At 51.5% G+C, this 24,131-nt stretch overlaps 1 protein-coding gene across 1 annotated transcript in view; it reads left to right on the plus strand.

The window, feature by feature from the left end:
• The window catches only part of INTS1 (integrator complex subunit 1), a 625,364-nt gene that overhangs the window by 37,804 nt on the left and 563,429 nt on the right, over window positions 1-24,131 (plus strand). Inside the window, exon 4 of the mRNA XM_085629257.1 lies at window positions 23,375-23,571. Within this exon, the coding sequence (XP_085485383.1) occupies window positions 23,375-23,571 (197 nt within the window). The remainder of the gene's footprint in view (window positions 1-23,374; window positions 23,572-24,131) is intronic.

A 24,131-nucleotide genomic window follows, 5' to 3' on the forward strand; every position in this document is an offset into this window, starting at 1 on the left:
AGTCCTAGGCGCCCCTTTTCCAACTCCCACTGTACTCTTGGGGCCCGTGGGCATTTGTAGATTGCTTTGAGTTCAAGAACCGTGTACTTCAGACCCTGCCGCTTCTCTTTCCTGCAGTGGTTGTCAGCCGCTGATATGGCTATCAATTCCCCTCTGACCACCAGCTTCAGAGCTTCCCAGAGAGAAGCCACCAACGTCTCCCCTGTGTCATTGGTCCGGAGGTAGTCCGCGATCACCATTTGTATTGCAGCTACCATGGTCTGGGACTGGAGGAGGCCGTCCAGTAGCCGCCAGTGAGAAGGCCTGGCTTCACCCCGGTCCAGCCGCATGACCTTTGAGAGAGAGGAATGATCAGAGAGAGAGAGACATGTGGGCGATGGAAACATCCTGGACCATATGTTGGTGCGCAGGGGAGGCCAGGAAGTAATCTGTGCGAGCATATGTTTTATAGGTGGCACAGTAAAAGGTGTAGTCCAGAGTTTGGGGGTGGGAGAGTCACCACCATCCCCTAAACCACAGTAGCCCAATCATAGCAGTCCCTCGGACGAGAATTTACCAGACTGACCAAAACACTGACCAGATAGGTCCAGGTCTGTGTCAATGACCAGATTCATGTCACCCCCAACCAGAATGGCTGCATCAGGAGAATTCAGGACTGAAATAATATTTTTATTGCTGTTCATTGGGTGTATACAGGGAAGCAATCGTAATGTGTAGGTGAGCCACTTGTATTCTATATACAAGTAACCTCCCTTTGATCTCAGCTACTATATTCAAGACCTCGTCTTGGAATGCCCAGGAGAGACGGATCGTCATCCCACCCTTTTTTGCAGGCCCAGAGGATTATAGCTAGCGAGGCAGCCAGAGGGATTTCATCCTATGCTCATCCTTGGGAAGGTGGTGTGTCTCCTCAAGGAGGCACATGCCACTGCCAGAGCATTCCAGGAGAGGCAAGACAGCAGCCCATTTAATTGGGTAATTAAGGCCTCCCACATTGAGGCAAATAACTTTAACCTCCTTGGGGCTGAGAAGAGATATCCGCTTTGGTTTCAACCCCCAGTACAACTCCCAGGTCCCAAGGCTAGTAGAGCCCTCCCAGGAGTGGGGTTGGGGGAGGTAGCAATTGTGTCCCTGATCATATGCGAAGTCGTGTGATGAACATGGCCAACAACAATGGGACTCTGTGCGCTGTGCATAGTCCGTTCAGAGAATCCGTATATAGTTTGCACTGGGAACGGTTGTCAAGCCAGACCTCCGCTGCCTCTGACCAAAGTAGAACAGAGCAATCCCTGGGAGAAAACATGTGGTAAATGCGGCAATAGCAATCTTTGATTAAGATCACTCTGAGTTCATGCTGTGACCAGATGTCAGAATAAGACAGCTTGGCATTCCTGTGCACGCTTCTTCGGCCCGGGGCGTAGGAATTTCTTATGTTTGGCAGCTTTCTGCCAAAGCGAAGTACGTGGTGGGAGCCCCAGGGAGGAGATTGGAGGGGAGGGACCCAGGCGTCGAGCGGGCAGGTGATTCCCCGGTAGGTCCAAGATGTGACGAGCTTCCTCCAGGGTTGGAATAATTTGACCTCCGAGTGAAAGACCAGCCTGAAGGGATGTCCCCACCCGTAGGAGACTTGCTTGGAGTGCAAGAAATCGGTGATAGGCTGAAAGTTCCTGTGACGCTGGATAGTGAGCCCATAAATGTCTTCGTAGACCCCTATTTGATGTACGCGGAAGTATATAAGTTGCGAGGACCTGGCTTTATTGATAATTTCTCCTTTAGTCTTGAAGTTGTCTATACACTCCAGGATGTCCCGTGGCCTAGCTTTGGGGTCCCAGGACGGCCAACTCGGTGCACACTGTCTAGCTGCATGATGGAGTCCTCAGCCTGGCCCAGAATTGAGCGGAACATCGCCTGGACGCAGGCCTGCATGTCCAAGCCCTCGAAAGTTTAGCTTATTGTTCGTGCAGAGGTATAACCTTTTGCCTCAGCATCTCAACTTCCTTTCTTCTGGTCAATTCCTTATCCTCGAGAGAGAAGAATCGCCCTCCCATAAAGCTCAGGTCGTGTTTCATGTCCTCCCCGACCCTCCCTCAAACAGGTCTTGGCTGGACCTGGAAGTCTTCTCAGCAGGTACTCTAACGGTGGGCTGATGGCTGTAGGGGACCATGGGGGCAATCGGGTGCGCGAGACACTGGCAGGGATTCCCCATGGCAGGGGTGGACAAACCTACTCTTCTCTGCCCGCACCATCCCCCAAGGCCTCGTACTCACTGCACCCCCAAACTCTGGTCCAGCAACAGATGGACTGCGCAGGGGCATGAGTCAAGCTCCGTTCATCCTAGTGTGGGTCCTCCGGTATGGGGGCAGCATGCACCTCCAGCTGATCACCGATCAACTCCTACCGCAAGTGGGGTGGGGCAAATTGCTGAGCTGGCCCTCGGCTGAGCATCTCCAAGGGCAACCTCTTCCCTCGGGATGTGTACAAAGACTTCTCTGCAGGCCGCAGGGCCATGCCAATGTACCAGGATGTCCAGACACCCCCACTCTGGGACGGCCCCCGGAAGGCACTGACTGTGTGGAGGGAGTCACGCTAAACGGAGATCCTTGGCTGGGGATCACTCGAGGGACCCTCCAAGCCTTTGGGCTGGTCCAGCAATCAGGTTCCAGGACAAGCCTAACGTCCCTAGGCATCCTGGGGCCAAGATCTAGTCACTGTTGGAAGGCCTACTGCGGGATGACGAAGCAACTGCTGCCACGTGTCTGGGGCCCCGTGGCAGCCGCGCACTAGCGGGGCAGCCGCTGGAGCTGCAGTACTGAGCCAGACCACCAAAGTTCATCATGTAGACTCTTTGCTCCCCTCTGCTCCACTATCTCTATAAGGGTGATTCTTGCCTTGTTGCTTTTTCTTGACTTGCCAGCAGCATTTGGCTCAGTCAGCCAGAAAACCTTACCAGTATCAGCCATCTCAGCACATGCAGCAACCTACACAGCGCTTTCAGGGCTTCAAGGTTCTTGGTGGAACCAGAGGGCCACCTTCAGCAGGGTCTGTCCTCAATTTTCTCTTCTCCTGCTGTTGCAGCAGCCATGATGCTCTAATTCCAACTTCAGGAGTCAACCGTGGCCAGTGAGGGACAGAATACACTTTAACCTGCCCAATTCGCTTACAATGTCAGTCTTGGTTCAACCCTTCTCTTTCTATCAGCCCGTAGTTCCTCCTGTTTTCACATGAATTTAGCCAGAACATAACTCCATCCTTGCCAAAGAGGTTCAGTCCTTGTTGGACAAAGAGAGGTAGAGTCCCTGAGATGGAGAGAGACAGTAGGTGCTCCTCCTGTTACTTCTCAGTGCCTACAAAATAACGATGAGCTCAACACCGATTTTGGAACTTTGTTTTCTAGGATAGTGCCTCTATTTCTGTCATGGTCACCCCCACGTTTTGCCACTGGTACTGATGTTTTTGCAACTAATGTCCACTGGTATCCTGCTATTCAAGCCCAAGTGCCAATGCTCTTTCCCTAAAACAAGGTGAAATGTTATAATTGTAAAACTACTGGCACACACTTTGGCACCCCTGTAAGTCCCTAGAAAGTGGTACCCCTGATACCTAGAGCATCGGTACCAAAGAGGGTCACTATGGGCTGCAGCATGTAATATGCCACCCTAAGGAACACCCATACAAATTGCATGCAGCCTGCCAGTGCAGACTGCATGTCCCAGTGCAAATCATGGTAGAAAACACGACATGGCTCACTGACTGTGTGCCATGCCAAAGGCACTGCCTGTAATATATGTACGCCACACCTACAGCAGGCCTTGTAGTCCTAAGGCTGGATGCATTATATTACATGTGAGGGAATATCTGCATGAGTAGGCATGCCCCTGTGCTGTGTAGTCCAATTACTAGATGGTACAAATGAACAGAGAAGCCATCTTGCGTATATGTACTGGGCACTGTTCATTATGAGTTCCCCAGCTACATGATGGCTTTACTGAAACCTATGGTGTTTGATATCAAACACCTTATTTTAACAGATCTATACTGATGCCAGTACCCGATTATATCTGACATACACACAGAGGGCACCTTAGAGGTGGCCCCTGAAAGCCTACTTGTCCTCTAGTGTGCTGGCTGACTGGTCTCGACCAGCCTGCCACCACAGACGAGTTTCTGACCCCCTGGAGGTAAGAGGCCACGCTCTCAGAGCACAAGAACAATTCCTTCTCCGGAGGAAGGTGTTCACATCCCCTCCTGCAGGATTGACATTGAATTAGCATACCAAAGCCCAGAGTCTTCAAAGCCTCTGCTGCCTTTGATATGTGACCCCAGCTTCCCCCATACCTGGGAGATGCCACCCCCTGCCCTAAGGCCCATTTGGCACATAGGACAGGCGGGAATATAGCTATGCAAGTAGGTATGTTGCGCTATCAGGCTAGTCAGACCCCTAAGATGAGCTGCCTGACGTGATCAATGAAAGAAGGGTTCCACCATCTTGTTTTGGTGTAATTTGGAACTCTGGGACATAGTTATGACTACTCCCCACAGGAAGTGGTCATATAGGGGGTTTAGTGATCTCAAGGGTAAGTAGCCCATTGGCCACTTCCCTTCACTCCCCTTAAATATCTGTGCTATTTTTCTAAATTGGTGTCGCATTTCCTTATTGAGTGTGTCTCATTTATTGACTCTGTGAGAGCAACAAATCCCGAACACTCCCCTCTGATAAGCCTAAGGCTGCACGACCACAGTATCACAAACTGAGCACCTTGGGATTGTTAAAGCAAGCCCCTGTACACTAATAGGGGATACCTGGACTCTCTGCACAGTGCACCTCATTTTGGTACACTCTTATAGTGAGCCAGTGTGAGAAGTTGGCCTGGCATATGCTTTTCCTAGTTATAGGGACACCTTGCACCAGTCCAATTCGACTCCTATTGATGATAGTTTTAAGACAACCTTTAAAGAAAGCTATCCTAGTGGTAGCTGTGGAGAGCAGCCTTCAGGCTAAGTCTTGAAGGAGTGTTAAGCTTATTGTTTTACCATAATAACCTCTTGAATAACCAAATGAAAGAGTAGCCCACACAGGTATATATATAAAATATATGTATTTATTCTAGACAGAATCCCACAGTCACTTTATGTGGCTAGTGGCAAAGTTACAATTCAAACAAGCATTTCTAAACACAATAAATAGCACAGAAATCAATGGGCCCCAGGGGGGGACCAAACCATATACTAAAATAGTGGTATAAGAACCACGACAATTCTACAGGCAATGCCTAGGGCATTCAGGATCGCTTGCCCCTTCAGAATCCACCCACAGTTAAGAGGAAGGGGACCCACGGGAGACGCGTGCAGTGCAAAGAGCTGCTATCGGGATCGCAATGTTAGCCTATGGAGAATGTCGCGGTTGAATATTTAAAGTTTAAGGACACTTCTAGCAACAGTACAAAGTTAAGGCTTGAGACTTAAGGCTTTGGAGAGCCCACCACCACGGGAGTACCGGAGTACCACTGTTACCTGCCCCAGGGAAGCCGGGTGCATAGGTCGATTCTGGTGTCGGGTCGCGGGCTGATTTTCTATGGAAAAGGAGTCCAAACTGCTGCTAGCTGAAAGCGTCGTTGAAGTCGTGAAGATTAAAGATGAAGAGAAGATAAAGATGAACCTGAAAGCAGAGGGGACAGAGTCTGGGTCACAGCAAAGTGACCAGGGAGCTCACAGGAAGGAGCTCGTGGATGTCGGGTGCTTCAGGTGTCGAAGGTACAGCTGGGCTCTGCAGTCACGGGCTCCGGGAGGCTTCAAGGAAGGCCAGCTTCTGGAGGGCGACTGTCCCACGTCGGCTGAGGGTCGCTGCGGTGTTAGTGTCCCGTTTGGATCCACTAAGCATTGGCAACCGCAACCCACGCAAGATGAACAAAGCAGCTGCTGGTGCAGACCCACGAGGTCTGCGGGTGCTCACTTTTGCAGGGAGCGCAGAGCAGGCCTGGAGCAACCAGGGGAACTCTTGGAAATATAGGTTTTCCTCCGTCAGGGCCCACAAGTCGAGAGACAAGGGACCGCGGAGGGCAGCAAAATGGAGTGCGTAAATGGGCTCCCATGGGCCACCGGAGCGGACTAGGGAGCTGAGCTTTGGCACGGATGCTGCTTGGAGGTTGGCTCAGAAATGGGCCGAAGCACAACTTCCCCACTGGTCGGGGTCGTGTGCTATGCAAGAGGTGGCCGGGGTCTCGGGGTATGCAGGGATCTCGGCACCCACGTGGTCCACGGTGCTCAGGCTTGCTGGGCACGCTCACAGGACTCTGGGATGCACTGGAGACCCACCTCAAGGTTGATGGAAGGCGTCGAAGTTCGTGAGAGCAGCGAAGTTCCAACCGGGTATCTTGCAGTCTTTTAGGTGCCTGCCAAGCAGGGGGATAACTCCTTTATCCCAAGGGAGATTTCTTCAGTCAGCTGGGCAGCAGCTCGTCGAAGGTCAGTTCTGTGAAGTCCTGTACGAATCTGAGGCTCTGGGGCAAAGTTATTCACATATATCCCCAAGATTAGGGGATGGTCCCAAATAGAGCCTACCAATCAGAGTAGAGGCGGGAAAGGGTGGCTACACCCACTCCCCTTTGTGTGTTTCCCACCTGGGCGAGGGGCAGGATGCCCCTGAACCGGTTCCAGGCGGTGTATGCAGAATTGGGGCTCTGCAGCTGCCTACGTGCAACTCTGAAAGGACATTTGGTGCACCCACCCTGTTTCAATCCACATATCCTGTCTGGGGAGGTGCTGGCACCTCCCTGCCACAGGAGCCCTATTGTCCAGATGGCGAGGCTGGGGTTTTCCCCAGCAACAGCCAGCCAGAGTCGTGTAGGTGGCGGACAGTAGCCATTTTGTGGTACATGTGCACTTTTAAATTGGTGTCTAAATTCTACCGCTTTTCCCATATCACCCTCCTAGCAAGGGGGAATCGTACCCTCATGCCCATGGCTGGACTGGGGGTATGATTCCTTCATGTTTGACACCAAACACGATATGGTTCTGTGTAGCCATTCCCAAGTTACAGCGATGACGCGATAACTTATAATGCGGTTAAGAGTATATGGTATGGCTACACTACAAACAACCCAGTAACGGTTTTACGAAGGTTGCAGAGAGGTCCTACTCACGTAGGGGTCCCCCCTCACACATACCTCAGCACCCAGCCCTGTAGGATTACCAGTGCCTGCCATAGGGGTGACCTATGAGAGTATATGTGTTGTAATGGTATGGGACATAGGGTACCTACATCCCTGTAAGGGGTGCTAGCACCACCTTACCCAGACTACAGTAGTGGTCTGGTGGTGTCAGTTTGGGTGGCTGTCCCAGGGTGGCACAATAAGTGCTGCAGCCCTGGTAGGCCTACTGGGGGACCCATGCCCTGGGTACCTAGGGTACCATCTACAAGGGACTGGTAGGGCATGCCCAGCATCCAATTAGGTTTGTACCTAGAGTACTCACATCAGTTTTAGGGAGAAAGCAGATAGGCTGGGGTCCTGGATAGCAGGATCCCAGCCAGACTAGTCAAAAACCACTCAAATACCAGGCAAAAAGTTGGGGGCAACCATTAGTCAGATTCCACTCTCCTACAGCCAGCTTCCTACATGTCTCTTGACACTTTCAATCAGAGAGATACATTTAGGATGCGGACTGTGGCCCAGGTCCTCTTGGATCCTGAAGATTCAATGGTGTCCATGGAACTCGTGATGCATACTTTCATGTACCCATGCTGTAGTGTTGCTGGTGGTTTCTCAGCTACCTGGTCAGAAAGGGCTATATTCAGCTCACGTTCCTGCTTTTCAGCCTCACCTCATCCCCCAAGATGTTTACGAAGGTTATGTTGGTGTTTGCAGACCATCTTCACTATATGGGAGTGCCCCTATTCCCACAACTCAACGACTGGCTGTTGGAGGTGAGTTTGTCACTGTTAGTCTTGGACCACTGGAAAACAACCATTTTGTTGCTTTTGTCCCTGGGGTTTAGTGAGCCAAATCTCCAGCTGAGACCTGTGCAGAGGACTCCCTTTATGGTACAGTTCTGAGCACAGTGGCGTTCAAATCCTTCCCACCCCTGCAGTGAGTCATCTTGGACATTCAGAATATAATCCTGAAGTTTCAGGCTCGATCTTGGGTTCCAGTCTGGCTGGTTCTGAGGCTTCTTGATCTCCTGGCCTCATTTTTTTTTTTTTAAAACATGTTTTTTATTGCAACATTTTCAGCAAAATAACCATCTGGGCAACCAGCACCCCCTACAATCTCCGATCACATTCTTCGGTTTAGCAATGCACACAGCCATTCAGCCCACATCCCGGGGGCCGGGCGGCATATATAGACAGTTAAGCATTGTAACACAACTATCGCCTCATAGCGGTGCCTGGATCATGCCCCATGGGAGCCTCTGCTTTTCTGTCCCAACAGCTACATTCCTCATCCAACTCAATATAGCATTACCCTCCCACCTCAGGAACTCCCCCCCCCTCCCACCCCACCCCCCAACTGCTGCTGTTGTGGGCCCCTCCAGTGGTCCCTAACTCTAAGTCGTGCCATCCGTCAGGGGTTACATCTATTGTCCTCAGCCTCAAGGAACTCCGTTCTCCTCGCGCTCCCGTTCCGCCCGCTCGAGCCGGCAATCCTGCAGGGCCTGCTCGATCAGCTCCCATGCCCTTACCCACTCTAACCCCTTTTCATTGTCCGCCTTAATCGCTTGCCGCCGTCTGACTTCACTCTCGCATCTAGACCATTTTAATAACTCGGACATCCACCGCCCGATTGATGGACCCTCCCGGGACTTCCAGTGCCACGTAATCTCTCTCTGAGCCAACATAAGCCCCAAGTCAATAAATTTACTCGTCACTTTTGTCTTTGCTGTGTGAGGGAACCAGAGCAGCAGGCACGCCCCCATATCAAACTCCACCTCCCGGTCCGTTATAGTATTCAAGATCTCTCCCACCTCAGTCCAGTACGACCCAAGCTTCGGGCACCCCCACAGCATATGCTCTAGTTCAGCTCCCAGTGTGAGGCAGCGCGGGCAAGCGGCCTCCTGCACCTTAAAGTACCGGCTAATCTTTCCCGGGGTCAAATACGCCCTGTGAATGATGAAGAAGTGCACCTGCTGAAAGCGGGCATTCCCGCTACCCTTCCATGTCCTCCGCATGATGTGGCTCCAGATCGTGTCCGGAATGGGTTTGCCTATGCTTTCCTCCCACCGCTCCTTTAATGCCGCAAGCGGCTCCAACCCCTCCTGCAGCAGTCTAGCCTGTAGGCATGTCACCGCCTTAATCGTTCCCGCCGCCATTGCCACGTACTGACAGGTTAGTGCCACAGAGGGCTCCTCCAGCCCCTTTCTCCAGTGTTTTTGTATTGCCGCGCTCACCGCCGCGTGCAGGAGATAACTCCCATCCGGGAGGCCAAACTGCTCCTGCAAAGCCCCGAAGGGGGCCAGCACCCCATCTATATAGAGGTCCCCCACCATCTGCAACCCCAGCTCCTCCCACTTCGCTAGCGGGGACCAGTCGCCTCCATGCGGCAGCGCCGTCAGCATCCCCAGCGGGATCTCCGGTGCATAAGGTCTCACCGTCTTTGCTCTCCGCATGCCCCTCTGCCAGCATAGCCGGAGAGTCCGCTCCTCGATGGACAAATCTCTCAGGTCTAATTTCTGTTGCATGACTATGTAAGACAGGACATGTCTCTGGATGCCCGTCCCTCGTCCCAGCTCCGGGCCCCGGAACACCCTGGCCACATTCTGTGTCAGCACTTGTAGCTGCGCCGCCAGGTAGTACAATTCAAAATCGGGGACCGCCAGTCCCCCCTCTAGTTTAGGCCGCAGCAGAACCGTCAGGGCTACCCGTCGCCGTCCCGACCCCCATAGGAAGCTGATGATCTGCGACTTCAATTCTTTAAAGATCCTCTGCGGGATCCATATCGGCAGTGTGCGGAAGTAATAGAGCAGTCGGGGCAGAGCCACCATCTTCAGCAACGCGACCCGGCCCAGCACCGAGAGCGGGAGGGCAGCCCAGAAGGCCATGCATCCCCTCAAAGCCCTTATGCAACGCCCTACATTACCGTCCAAGAGATTTTCGACATCGTGGTATATCCGGACTCCCAGGTAAGTAAAGCATTTAGCTTCCCATACCACATCCCGAGTGGGAGGGCAATATGGGACATCTGCTAGCAGCGGGAAAACGCAGGTTTTGGTCCAGTTGACCCTGAGGCCCGAGAGCTCGCCGAAGCGCGAGAGCATCTCCACAGCCCCCTCCAAGGCGTCACCGGAGTCCTCAGGTACAGCAGGAGGTCATCCGCGTACAGGGATATATGATGTTCCTCCTCCCCACAACGAACCCCGCCGTACACCGCTCCTGTCCACGCTTGCGCCGCCAAAGGCTCCATCGCCAAGGCGAACAACAGGGGAGATAACGAGCAACCCTGCCGTGTGCCCCTGCGTACTGGATATGCTGCGGACACGACCGCTCCCAGCCGCACCCTGGCTGTAGCAGAGGAGTAAAGGACCCGTGTCCAACGTCCGAACCCCTCCCCCAGGCCGGACTTCTCGAGCACCGCGTCGAGGTATCCCCATTCGAGGCTATCGAAAGCCTTTTCGATGTCCACGGCGAGCACTGCCGGCCGCTGTGCTGGGTCCCAGACGCTGTCCATGATACGGACCAGGCGGCGAATATTCCAGGCTGTGCTCCTGGTGGGGATAAAACCGGCTTGGTCCCCGTGAACCAATTTGGTCATGTGCGGTAATAATCTAGTGGCTAATATGCGACTCAATATTTTGTAGTCGACCGTCAGCATAGACAAAGGTCGATATGATGTCACATCCAAGGCATCCCTGCCGGGCTTCAACAACGGCACCACCAAGGCCTCCCTCATCGACTGGGGGAGTCTCCCCAGCTCCATGGCCTCAGTGTAGACCAGCAAGAGCCTGGGCGCTAAGGCATCCACAAATTGCGCGTAGAATTCGATCGGCAGGCCATCGACCCCCGGCGTTTTGTTTCTGGCCATCTGCTTAATAGCCACCCGAATCTCCTGCAGCGTAATGGGGCCTCCCAGCACCATCGCAGTTTCCGCATCTACCCGGGGGAGGCAAAGAGTCGCCAGGTATTCAGTTATCTCGGAGTTCTCCACCCCCAACTGGCTCTCATAAAGGACCGAATAGTATGACCTGAACCGCTGGAGCACCGCCCCCTGCGAGTAAACCATCTCCCCCGTCTCCGTTCTAATACTTAGAACCGGGCAGCCCCGGGGTTCCGGGTTCGCTAGTCTAGCCAGTAGCGTTCCTACCTTGTCCCGTTCCGCATGCACTCTGACGAGATACCGCTTGTAGTCAAAGCCCCGCAGCCGCTCAGTTTCCGTCGCTACCACCTCCTTCGCCTCAAGCAGCCTGTCCTGCAACTCTGGTCGCTCAGGCCTACGCTGCTCCAGCTCCCTCAACACCCCTTCCGCCTTCTCCAGAGCCGTCAGGATAGTAGTCCTCACATTCGCAAATGTTCCCATACAAACGCCTCTGGTCACCACCTTCATGGCATCCCATTCCATCGCCCTCGTGGCCGTTGAACCCTCATTCTCCGTAAAGTACTGCTCTACGCCCCGCTTGACCGCATCACTAAACACTGGATCTTCCAATGCCTCTGGCCTCAAGTGCCATGTCGGGACCGCCGATCTCGGCCGCCGCCACTGCAACGTCAACAGCAGCGGGTTATGGTCTGATATAGTTCTAGTGAGGTACTCCGTATGGGCCATCACGGGCGCCAAGTCCCTGCTGCACAACACAGCATCTATCCTAACGTGCAGCGCGTGTAACGCGGAGAAGAAGGAATAGTCCCTGTGTCCCGGGTGTTGCTCCCTCCACACATCTATCAGCCCCCACCTCTCCTGCCAGTCCGCCCTGTGCGCCGCTAATCGGCGCACCGGCGAGTCAGCCAATGGCGGATGCGACCGGTCCAGTGCCACATCAGTGATCGAGTTGAAGTCCCCTCCTTGGCCCGCCAAGAAGTGCGCCATGGAACCCGTCAAGCTAACAAAAAAGCGGGCCTGGTCCGTGTTGGGGGCATATATACTGCATAAGGCCACATCCTGACCATAGAGCTTCCCTCCCACCACCACAAATCTACCCCCCGGATCCACCAGCTGAGTCGTGGCCTGAAATGGGATTCCTGCCCGCACCCATATCAACACTCCCCTGGCAAACGCTGAGCATGTAGTCCCAAACACCTGGCCACGCCATCTCCTCTGCAGCGCAGTGAGTTCCTGTTGAGTTAAGTGAGTTTCCTGCAGGAGTGCAATTTGTATGCCTCGCCTCACCAGATGGGCATGGACCTTGTGTCGTCTAGACATAGTGCGGAGGCCACGAACATTCCACGTGAGGCATTTCAAATTAGGTAATGTCCCCATTGCAACCAGTACCCCCCCAGCACACCAACATCCCCAGCCCACCTACAGCAGCGCAACAGAACCCCGCAACCCGAACAACCCCACAAACTCCCCCCCACCCACTCCCCAGAACAGGACCTAATAACACACTATCAGCCCCCATCCAAACCTGCAACCCACCAAACCGTCCCTACTCTGTGGTCGTCTCCACAGAAAGCCTTAAGGGCCGCTCGAGGGTGGTCAGAACCGACCTAGGGCAGGCCAAGCCCCCCGCCCCGCACCCACCATCCCCCGAATGTCTCAACACCATACCTGCAAGTCCGTCGAGCACCGGGACCCCCAGTCAGACCCGGAGTCACAAATGTGGCCCCACCCTCCGCATCACCCGTTAAATAGTCCATCCGCCGTCTGTGGGGTGACCACCGGCCCCCCGGAGCTGTCAACCTCCGACATCTCTCCGCCGGACTGCCCGGCCTCCTCGCCAGAATCCGAGCCCACTGAAGTCTGCTCCCCCTGAGAGCCCGTTATGATCGCCGTTGCTGCCAGCGCCCTCCGCCTGTCGTCCGCCATCTGTCCATCCCGCTCCGCTCTCTGAAGTTTATTGCGCTTGCGGATACGTTGAGATTTCCGCACTTGGACCGGTTTCTGCCTCCCTTTTTCCTCCGTCCTTCCCCGGGCCGTGCCCGCCCGATACGACTCCAGCCATGTCCACGCTTCCTCAGGGGTCAGAAAGAAGTGGGTCGTCCCGCTCAGGATTACCCGCAGTTTCGCTGGGAACAGCAGGGAGTACTGTAGGCCCTCGATCCGTAGTTCCTTTTTTACGGCCAGAAAGGAAGCCCTGTTCTTCTGTACCTCCTGCGTGTAGTCTGGGAACACCGTGACCGAGCTGTTGGCCACCTGGAAGGGGCCATTTGCACGCGCCTTCTGGATCAGCAGGTCCCTATCCCTATAATGCAAAAGCCTGACCAACATGGGTCTGGGAGGGCGGCCCTGCGCCGGCGGGCGAGCCGGGACCCTATGCGCTCGCTCCAGGGAGAAGTAGGGGGAGAGGCCCTCCGGGGCCACGGTCTTCCTGAACCAGTCCTCCATGTATGCCACGGCGTCATCCCCTTCAACTTTTTCCGGCAGGCCCACCACCCTCACGTTATTTCTCCGATTGCGACCTTCGGCGTCTTCCGCTCGCCTCTCCAGCGTCGCCAAACGGCCCAGGATCTCAGCGATTTTGCGTTCTGCGGTCGCCGCCGCCGGCTTGAGCTCCTGGATCGCCACCTCGTTGTCTTTGACTCTGTCCGCCAGTTTTGCATGATCGGCCCGTAAGAGTCCCAGCCCAGTAGCCACCTGCGCTATGTCCTGATGCAAGGCCTCCTTGGTCGCCGTGATTGCCTCCAGGATCCCATCCAGCCGTTTGTTTAAGCGCCGTTCCTGCGCTGTGTCCCCCGGGTCATCTTGGGGTCCTTCATCAGCGGCCGATTCCGCCGCCCGGTCGTGCCTAGGGGGCACATGCGGCGCGACACCCTTCGTGGCCATCCCGCCCTGCACCCGATCCAGTTCAGGGCCCCACCAGCAGGCAGATCTATTTCGCCGTCCGTCCACTCCGGGAGAGAAGAGCCAGGGCCCGGCACCCGCTCACCGTTCTCAATGTGCTCCTCGGGGCGGTCCGCTCCCCCAGGGCCCGGCAGCCCAGCAGCCCAGGGTCCCTCCGCTCGTGGCCAGCAGGTCGTCCTCCCGCCAAGGCCACCCGCCACCAGCGCACGGGTCCTCCGCGGCTTCACCCAACGACAGCACACAGCGCGGGCTCACCACCTTCCTGCTCCGGGGTCGCTCCCGCTCAGTTCACCCCAATGGGTCAACCTCACCTCCGGGGGGAAGGCGCCTCCACGCGGTCTTCAGGCCCTCCGTTCCGCAGCGCTCCCGCAGCCCAGCGCTGCTATCTCCTCAGGCCGCCATCACCATCCGCCACCACCAACGGGCGCGAGTCGCCCGGCTCCGCCGCCAGCTCCTCCGCCGCTCTCACTCTCGTCCCCTCCACAGCCCAGCTGCCGCATTCGCCAGCGGGCAGGCGCTTTGCTCCGGTGTCCGGCGCCGGCTCCGCTGTCCCCTCCGTAGTCTGTGCCGGGTGCCCCGAGGGGGGAGGGGCCGGCGGGATCCGCCGTCACCGCCGCGGCGGAGAGCGCCGTGCTCCAACACCGTGGTCCCGGAGCCCCGGGCAATAGGCGATCAGCCCCGCCCCGCTACACCATCGGCCGGCTTCTCCGCGGTCACCAGCCTCCGTCTGGGGCTGTTTACTCTTCTCCGACTGGGGCCGCCGCCATCTTGTGCTGCATCCACCGTTCGTCCCGCTCCGTGTCCCGGCTCCAGCACCTCGCCCGGAGCCCCGCCGTCCCGCGTGCGGCGTCCACTGTCGTCCCGGTGCTCAGCGCAGCAGGTTCGCGCCAGCTGCGGCGCGTTTTGGCCGGAGTTCAGGATAAATATCGGGGATTAGGCACGGAGCTTCAGGCTCACGCCGCCATCCCGATCGGCGTCCAAACCACGCCCCCCTTGATCTCCTGGCCTCATGTATCCTTTTGGCGCCTCATGCCCGTTGATGCATAAGGGCTATCCTGTGGAACCTCCACCTTCAGTGGGCTCCACACTTAGAATGCCTCTCGGATAACATCTGTGTGTCTTACATGGAGGCCACCTGGTTTGAGCTGGAGATCAGAGGCCTCCAATTCTGAACTGTGTGCCATAGGGCTAGCTCTTAAGGCTTTTTTGTACTTCGTGCAGAACAGCCCTGTGCACATTCTGATGGACAATATGACCACCAAGTGGTACTGCTATAAACTGTGAGGTGCGGTTTAAGAGTGCTGTGCCTGAAAGCTCTGAAACTGTGTCTCTTCAGGGGATCTTCCTGACTGCTAACCATGTAGCATATTCTTTGAAATCCATGGCGGAGGAGGTCAGAAGACGCCTCCTAGCCAACCACAAGCAATGCCTGCACCTGGAGGTAGTTCAAGGCATCTTCGCTCAGTGGGACTTTCTTTGGGCGGATCTTTCTGCTATCACCGAGAACACTCCATCATAGAGCCTTTTGAGCTTTAGAGTTTCCACCTCAAAGCTCCCCCCGGATCCTCTGACAACATCAATTGTTCTTCTTGAATTTGTCACCCCCGAGTGGGACGGTATGCCCAGACCTAGGTCCCGTGTTCTCCATGCCACTGGAATCACGCTATCCTGGCTGATGAGGGGTGAAACCCCAAAACCGGTCCTAGTATGCTTGTTTCCAGTCCAGGGAGGACCTGGCCTGGCAGTTCGGGCTGGACTGTTCCCAGGAGGCACAGGGTTAAGACTGATTTGCATATGGCTGGGTTCAAACTGGAATGGCATGGTGAGCAAAAAAACGATGGATTTAGGCCCAGATCTCTGTACTGGGGTAAATGTATGATATTGTTCTGCATTCTGTCCATCAATTGTTCTTTTTGCATTTGTCACCTCGAGTGGGACGGGTATGTCCAGACGTGGGTCCTGTGTTCTCCATGCCACTGGAATCAAGCCATCCTGACTGATGAGTGGTGAAACCCCGAAATCGGTCCTAGGATGCTTGTTTCCAGTCCAGGGAGGACCTGGCCTGGCAGTAAAGGCTAGACTGTTCCTATGAGGCACAGGGTCAAGACTGATTTGCGTATGGGTGGTTTCAAACTGGAATGGCATGGTGAGCAAATAAACGATGGATTTAGGCCCAGATCTCTGTACTGGGGTGAATGTATGACATTGTTCTGCATTCTGTCCATCAATTGTTCTTTTTGCAACCATCTCCAAGGGAGCATGAGGTTTCCCTCAGGTCTCCTACCTCCTTTACGCATTCTCACCTTTGTCACTTCTTCCAGTTCTGAAGAAGATCAGGAGAGACCGGGCTCGAAACCTTCGGACAGTCCTGTACTGGGCTCAGAGAGTGTGATACTTTGAGAAACTGAGCCTGAGCCTTTGCCCTCTGCTCTTCCTACCTCTAGGGGAGAATGACCTGTCCTAGCATTAGGATGAAGGTTCTTCACCCTAATTTCCACAACATACACCTCCATGCATGGAGACTGACTAACTAACCAGCTGATTGATTTTGGCCTAACCATATAAGTGGTGGACATAATTTGTAGATGAGCTGTCATACAATGAAGTCAATCTACTTTGGACATTGTTGGGGCCTGATGCAAGGACTATTGAGTCGATCTGTTACAGGCTAAACTTTCATATACCGTTCTATTTGTCCCGTCTTTTACCCAGCAAGGCCCTTCTGTGGACACTGTAAAAGGTTATTAGACAGCCCTCTCACCTATCTAACCCTCACCCTACTCTACCATCTAAGTCACAAGTTGTGATGACGTTTTTGAAAGGGCTTACATATGTTTTCTCCTGCATGTTTTGTTATGCTTCAGTGATCCTTACCATGGTTCTAAGGTTCTAACTCTCTTAATGTGCACATCTTTCGAGCCAATGCACAACTGTTCATTGAGGCTCCTCACCGTTAAGACTGTGTTCCTCATTGTGATTACATCTGCGTGCTGTGTCAGTGAACCGCGGGCATGTCAGTACAATGACCATATACCATCTTCTTTCTGGGTAATTGGTGCTTCAGACTTGGACATTCCTTTCTACCAAACGTGGGGTTGCCCTTCCATGTGGGGCAGTCTGTCAAGCTCCTGTCTTTTTTCTGTCCTGCAGAGCCCGCTAAGCAGGAGGAGAGGCTTCATTGTTGGACCACAATAGATCTTTTACTTCGATTGTACTAAGGAGCTCCAACTAAATGCCCAACTCTTTTGTGGGGTTTTCTTGTGAGGAGAAGAGGATGTTGTTTCAGACACAGACTTTATCGAGATGGATTCTTTTCTGCGTAAAATTATGTTATGTGTTTGGTAAAGAATGAACCCCCTGATGGACTTAAAATTCATTCTGCTAGCGCTAAGGCTATCACTCTGACCTTAGCTAGGAGTGTTACAGTGCTAGACATCTGCTTTGCAACCTCCTAAGCATCCGTTCACACTTTCATCAGGCATTCCTGCTTTGATTTGTATGTTCTCAGAGAGGACCATTTTGCTCACTGGGTCCTGCAGAATTTCCTGGTGTGAAGGCCACTCCTCAGAACCTCCACCTTTTGGGACGTACTATTTTGGTATCTATTCAAAAGGTGTATGGTGCTGGCTTATTATGTAGTGTACCAAAACGAGGTACACTATATAGGAAGTCCAGATGGCCCATATTGGCTTACAGGGCTTAAATTAATAATTCCAAATGCTCTCTTTTGTGGTAGTGTGGGTGAGCACTTCAGGCCTATCAGAGGGTAGTGTTGAGCATTTGTTGAACACAGAGAGTCAATAAATGACATGCACGCAAGAAGAAACTTGAGACCAATTTAGTAAAATAACAGGTATTTTTATATATAATTTTGACACCAAGAAGTTCGTAATTGGGTAAGTAGTTTTCTTAAATATTTTTTATTTACAGGTAAAATTGTAGCACAAATGTGTTTCTATGCAGTAATGCTTTCTTACGGAGAAAAAGGCTTATACTGCATAAAGGTATTTGCAATAGTATTCCAGGGGTCCCCTTAATGACTTAAGGTGCTAGGGGGGGGCAAGGTACAAAGTACCACTAGCAGTTCGGATTAGCTTGCCCTGGAGAGTCTGGGTGCAGAGGTTCTGGATGGGTTGGTAGACTTGCACGCTACACCTTTGGCAAAGAAGGGGGGACCACCTAGAAGTAGGCTGCAGAGGGGGACTTGAGGACAAGTCAATGAGGTCCCAAAGGGGGGCTCAGGTCGTGAGGGTCTTGGGAGCAAGGGGGCACAGTCGGTGTTTGTGGATCTGGGCCGGGGAGTACAGAAGCAGATGGTTTTGGCCGGCTGTCCCCGTGCGTCATACTCGCTCATGGTTCTCGGTCACACATGCACAGGAGGGTGGGGGGGGGGCAAAACAGTTCAGCTGGGCCACTGACCAGGTCAGCCCAGTTGTTTCCATTTTCCCTGGGTGGGCAGATCGGTCTTTGCGGCAGTGGTGTCTGGACTAGACACACAACAAGCCTTGGCTGTGGCAAATCCCCTCTGCTCTATGTAATGGTACTGTTCGGCTCCTGGAGGTCCTGGTGTCTCCAAACACGGTGGGGAGACTGATCTGATCTCACAGAGCACGAAGACCTCTTTCTGGGGTGCTGCTTCCTCGGTAGACCCAGGGGTCAGCAGAACAGTGTACTGGACAGATGCGGTCAGTGCCTGCAGACTACAGGGAAGTGGCTCCTCCACTTCAGGGGAGATATTAACTTGGTGTTGAAGTGCTGGGCTGTCTTTCCAACCTTGTAGTGGATGCATAGCTTCTGGACGAGTCTGGTCTTTGCCATTGTTGAGTTTACAGCAGTTTGGCAGGGATTTGCGCCAAGTTCATGGTCAGTCCTCTGTTCTTGCCTTCACCTCTTCATTCCTAGGAAGTCGAATCTAAGTTCCTGATGTCCGAGGGCCACCTAAATACTAAATTTAGGGACATTAAAGGGAGTGTAAACGAATAGTCAATGGGCTACCTACCCCTGGGGTGACTACACCCCCTCTATGACCCCTTTCTGTGGGGAGTGGGCATAACCCTGACCCAGAGTTGGTGAAACCCTTCTTTGACTGTCCACTTCAGACTGCCCTCCTTAGGTGTGTGCTCAGTCTGCAAGTATGACATGTCTCCTGACTAGCTAGTTTTCCCACCTGCTCTAGTGCCAAATGGGCCCCAGGGAGTGGCATATCCCAGGTCTTGGGGAAGCTGGGGTCGCAAATCAAAGGCTGCAGAGGCTTTGAAACCTCTGGCCTTGCTATGCTAATTCACTGTCCATCCTGCTAGAGGAGGTGTGAAAACCTTCCTCTGGAGCAGGCATTGTTCCTGTCCTCTGAGGGCACGGACTCTCACCTCCAGGGGATCAGAAACTCTTCTCTGGTGGCAGGCTAGTCGATACCAGTCGGCCAGAACACCAGAGGACTGGTAGGTTTTCAGGGGGCACCTCTCAGGTGCACTCTGGGTGCATGTCATAAATCCAGTATTGCCATCAGTGTGGATTTATTAAGACATTGTGTTTGTTAACAGACACCATTATTTTCAGTGAAGCCATAGCGTTGTTGGGGAACTCGTAATGACCAGTGCCCTTTACATACACTTAAGTTGGCTTTCCTGTTCACTTGCAATATCTAGTAATAGAACTAGACATCATAGGGGCATATCTGCTCATGCAGATATGTAATATAATGCCCCCTGCCTTAGGGCTGTTAAGACCTGCTGTTGCGGTGACTTACATATAATACATGCAGTGCACAGGCATTGCACACAAGCAGTGTGCAATGTTGTGTTTTCAGAAGGGCTTGCACCCTTTCGCACACACTGCAGTGGCAGTCTGCACGTGATTTTTGTATGGGTCCCTTAGGTTGGCAGAAGACAATGTGCAACTCTTAGGAACACTTTTTAGTACCCATACCCTAGGTACAGGGGTACCATTTACTGCGGATTTACAAGGGTGCTAAAGTCTTTGCCAATTCGGTTACAATTAGACATTTCGTTTTTAAAGGAAAGAAAACTAGCTTTGGAGCCTGGTTAGCAGACTTCAGTGCACTGCCAGAGTCGAAAAACTAGCATCTAGCAGTTTAAATGGGGGCAAACAGTGGGGGGACATTTGCAGAGAAGTCCAGCTTCTTACAGTGAGGAATCTGAAGTTAGAAGTAGCCTTCAGAAGAACAAGTTACTTGTCTTCAGTAACACTCTTTCTGGTGGGCACTATTATCTATATACAGATTTCTCACCACCCACCCTCCTTCCCATGTTAAATTCTGCACACTGTAATGGTTTGTAATCTGTTACTGATTTTCTGCATCTGTAGGTGCCGAATTCTTCATGGTAAACTGATGCCAATCCCTACATATGGCTCCGTGCCATGACATCTGTAGATGGAGCAAGGTCACTGCTAAGTTAGATGGTGCCACCTATCAGCACACGGTAAACAGCGTTTACCACGAATCATTTTCCCCGCAGGGAATTACAACACATGCGTTACAACAACCGCGTTGTGACAACGCATACCATTACTCCGCAAGTCGGAACAACGACTTGCTGAGGGGTCAGAAGGTCCAACACCTTCCCCACTGTTGCGCATACTGGAGTTTGAATAGTAAATTATACTATTCCAACATACAGCTCAACTTGCCCCCCCCCCCCCCCCCCCCCCCGAGCAAATCATTGTTACGACTTGCGGGGTAATGGTATATGTTGTTACAACGCGGTCGTGGTAACGCCCGCGTTTTAATTGCCTGTGGAGAAAAAGCATGCGGAATAAAGAGGCATATTCTCAGCACCAGGAGCAATTGCTGAAAAGTGTCCAGGTCCAGTCTGGTGACATTCAAAATGTGAATAATCTGAAATTACTGAAGGTTAATAACTTGTTCTTCTGTACTATGTGGGCATTGTTTTATACACCTTTTTATTATTTACTTTGTTTTTAGTTTACATTTTATATTGTTCTTTTTTTATATGCTTCTTTATCCTAGGAACTTTATTAACTAGTTCTATTTCAAAGTGAAGAGGCTATGTAAAGGAATGAAAATGATCATTGATTGAAGTAGGGGTATCAAAAATGGATGGGAAATAGAGAAGATTGAAAGATGGAACAAATAAAGTGCCAGAAAGCGGATGGTTAGGGGGCATCAAGGTTATGATGTGGACTTTGGGATTCAATGACTGAAAGAAAAGAGGACTTGTTCATGTGGGTAAGAGAAAGCTGTAAGTTAAAAATCACTGTTAATAAAAAGTATAGGGAACTTCAAAGATGGGAATGAAGATTCCTACAAAAAGAACAACTAGGGAAATGATATATGACAAAAGGTAAGAAAGAGGGGTAGAATATTAACAAGTAACTAATATGATTTTAAGAGACTTTTTGGATGGACTGACTTTGGAAATTTTAGGGACACACTTATTGAACAAGCACACAAGGAATGTAAGATGTGAACTTGTATATATAAGGACTTTATTAATTTGTTATGATTTGATTCTCGTATGTGTTGACTGTAATATGTTGACTTGTATGTGTTAATGGTGTGGCAATCCTATAACTAATTAAAGAAAATTGAATTTTCATGATTAATAGAAATGACTAGCGCACTCCCATAGTGCATCAGTCTCTATGGTTGAGCTTAAACGGCTAGTGCTGATTTATGCCTATAGGTAACGCCTGTTGAGATGATGGTACAGCGAGAAATAGGACACTCTCTGCCTCCCTTCAAAAGGGGAGGATACTGGAAACCACGGTAGAGCTGACTAGAACAAGAGCAAGTAGGACCCATGAAAAGAAAATAAGTCTGATGAACTGACCCTCCAAGTCTGGACAGTACAAAACAGGGGTTGTTTTAAAGCTTGTGATGTGTATCCTCATTTATCCGTGTACCCCCTCCTTAGAGTTGATCATTGCTTTGTTCTCACTTGGAGAAAACATCTATTCAATTAAACAACAAAAGAGTGACAAGGGGATAGGGAGCAAAAAAGAGGCACGGGCAAAAACCAAAAATATTTGTTAAAAGAACCCTCACTCACCAACCTAGTTGGTGACATGCTTCATCATCGGGTTCCCACCAGAGAGGCCGAATGCCTCTCTGGTGTGCTGCGACGCCTGTGTTACAGCGGAGCGGGTTTCTGGTTGTGAAGGGGAGTGAGATTAAAAGGTAAATGATTTTAACCAATGACAAGTTTATTCTTGGCAAATCAAAAACCGATAAAAACGTGAATTGGGCAAGGTCTGGCCAGTGATGTTGACCAGGGCTTGACCAATTTTTAGGTCGACATGTTTCTGCTTATGGTGCTTAATCGGCTAAGCTTTCATCAGGACCAAGGGAGTCCCCACGGCGGTATGCACACTCTAAGGCGCACCCTAACCTGTGGAGATCAAATGGTAAAACTCACGGTTTTACCCGGGAGCCTCCTATATATCCGGGGCTCAGAAAGTTTATGCTGTTGTTGTAACTAACATCCGGGCCGAGGAGGACAGATCGAGGTTGATCGCGGGAGTGTGCGAGCATGGAAATACTATAGCCCACTACCCCCCTCCCGGACCCATGATGTTAGTTACAACAACAGCATAAACTTTCTGAGCCCCGGATATATAGGAGGCTCCCGGGTAAAACCGTGAGTTTTACCATTTGATCTCCACAGGTTAGGGTGCGCCTTAGAGTGTGCATACCGCCGTGGGGACTCCCTTGGTCCTGATGAAAGCTTAGCCGATTAAGCACCATAAGCAGAAACATGTCGACCTAAAAATTGGTCAAGCCCTGGTCAACATCACTGGCCAGACCTTGCCCAATTCACGTTTTTATCGGTTTTTGATTTGCCAAGAATAAACTTGTCATTGGTTAAAATCATTTACCTTTTAATCTCACTCCCCTTCACAACCAGAAACCCGCTCCGCTGTAACACAGGCGTCGCAGCACACCAGAGAGGCATTCGGCCTCTCTGGTGGGAACCCGATGATGAAGCATGTCACCAACTAGGTTGGTGAGTGAGGGTTCTTTTAACAAATATTTTTGGTTTTTGCCCGTGCCTCTTTTTTGCTCCCTATCCCCTTGTCACTCTTTTGTTGTTTAATTGATTTAATCTGGGGGAACAAGAGTGATAGTCCCTCACCCTCTCTTTGTTTTTGAGAAAACATCTATTCACCTGTAACAATAGAACTCCAATGTAGATGCCTTCTGTAGAGTCACATATGATGTGGTGTAAATGTGTTTAAAGACTTTAGCAAAAACATATCAAGATTCTACTCAGCCAACAAAAGAGTATGTCAGATATGTTCATCTGTAGTCCATGGTCATATTGGAGAGCTTTGGCTACAGGTAGATAGCTGTTTCCTTGCCATCTTCAACAGCGATTTCAAAAGCTGTTTGGAAGGGCATTGATAAGATGCATACACCCTCCTTTGAGCTGTATATTTACAGACACTTCACACCTTTTACCCATCTCCAGTTAACCCTGCTACTCTTCTGGAAGAGATTGAAGCTGCTGAGGCAGAAGGAAATGATGATCGAATCGAGGGAGTGCTGTGTGGTGCCGTGAAGCAGCTGAAGCAGAACCGAGCCAAACCAGACCCCATCTGTTATCTGAGTCTGATGTTTCTGGCAAAAATAAAACCCAACATATTTGCAACAGAAGGAGTCATTGAGGTTAGTGATCCTTTATTTTCCCCAAACCATGCGGATGCTTGTGCTTATTTACTATTAGTTTCTTAAGTAGGTGCACAGATGCTATACCACCGCTTCTAGAAACAATATAATGCAAAATGTCAAGCTTAGTAAAAGCAGGTCATTCATAACTGTCTGCTTTGATACTTTAGAAGCACTTGAACATCTACAGAAACGCTTTCATTAATATTCGCAGTACAATTCACTGTCTGAGTGCTGACCATATTTTTCCAGTTTACTTCAATAATTATTTTTAATCTGATTACATTTATCTGCTATTGATCACTGTGTTTTCTGGTCAAAAGTAACCTCATTGTGGAGCAAAGGCACAAGCATACTAGGTTCTTTTGTGGGGATATTTGTGCTCACACACTAAATGTTTGTTGAATTAGAAAAAATCTGTGCTATATGTTTTAATTTGTTATCCCTTTATGGCTTTTGTTAATTGGTGGTGTAACTATGCTATGGAAAATGGCTAAGAGTGAAAGTTAGTGAAGGGGAATTGTGGTTTTGAAGAAGTTGTTGATTTCCACTAAAATATT

The sequence above is a fragment of the Triturus cristatus genome, chromosome 10, assembly GCF_964204655.1.
Source record: "Triturus cristatus chromosome 10, aTriCri1.1, whole genome shotgun sequence".
In the NCBI taxonomy this organism is placed as follows: domain Eukaryota; kingdom Metazoa; phylum Chordata; class Amphibia; order Caudata; family Salamandridae; genus Triturus; species Triturus cristatus.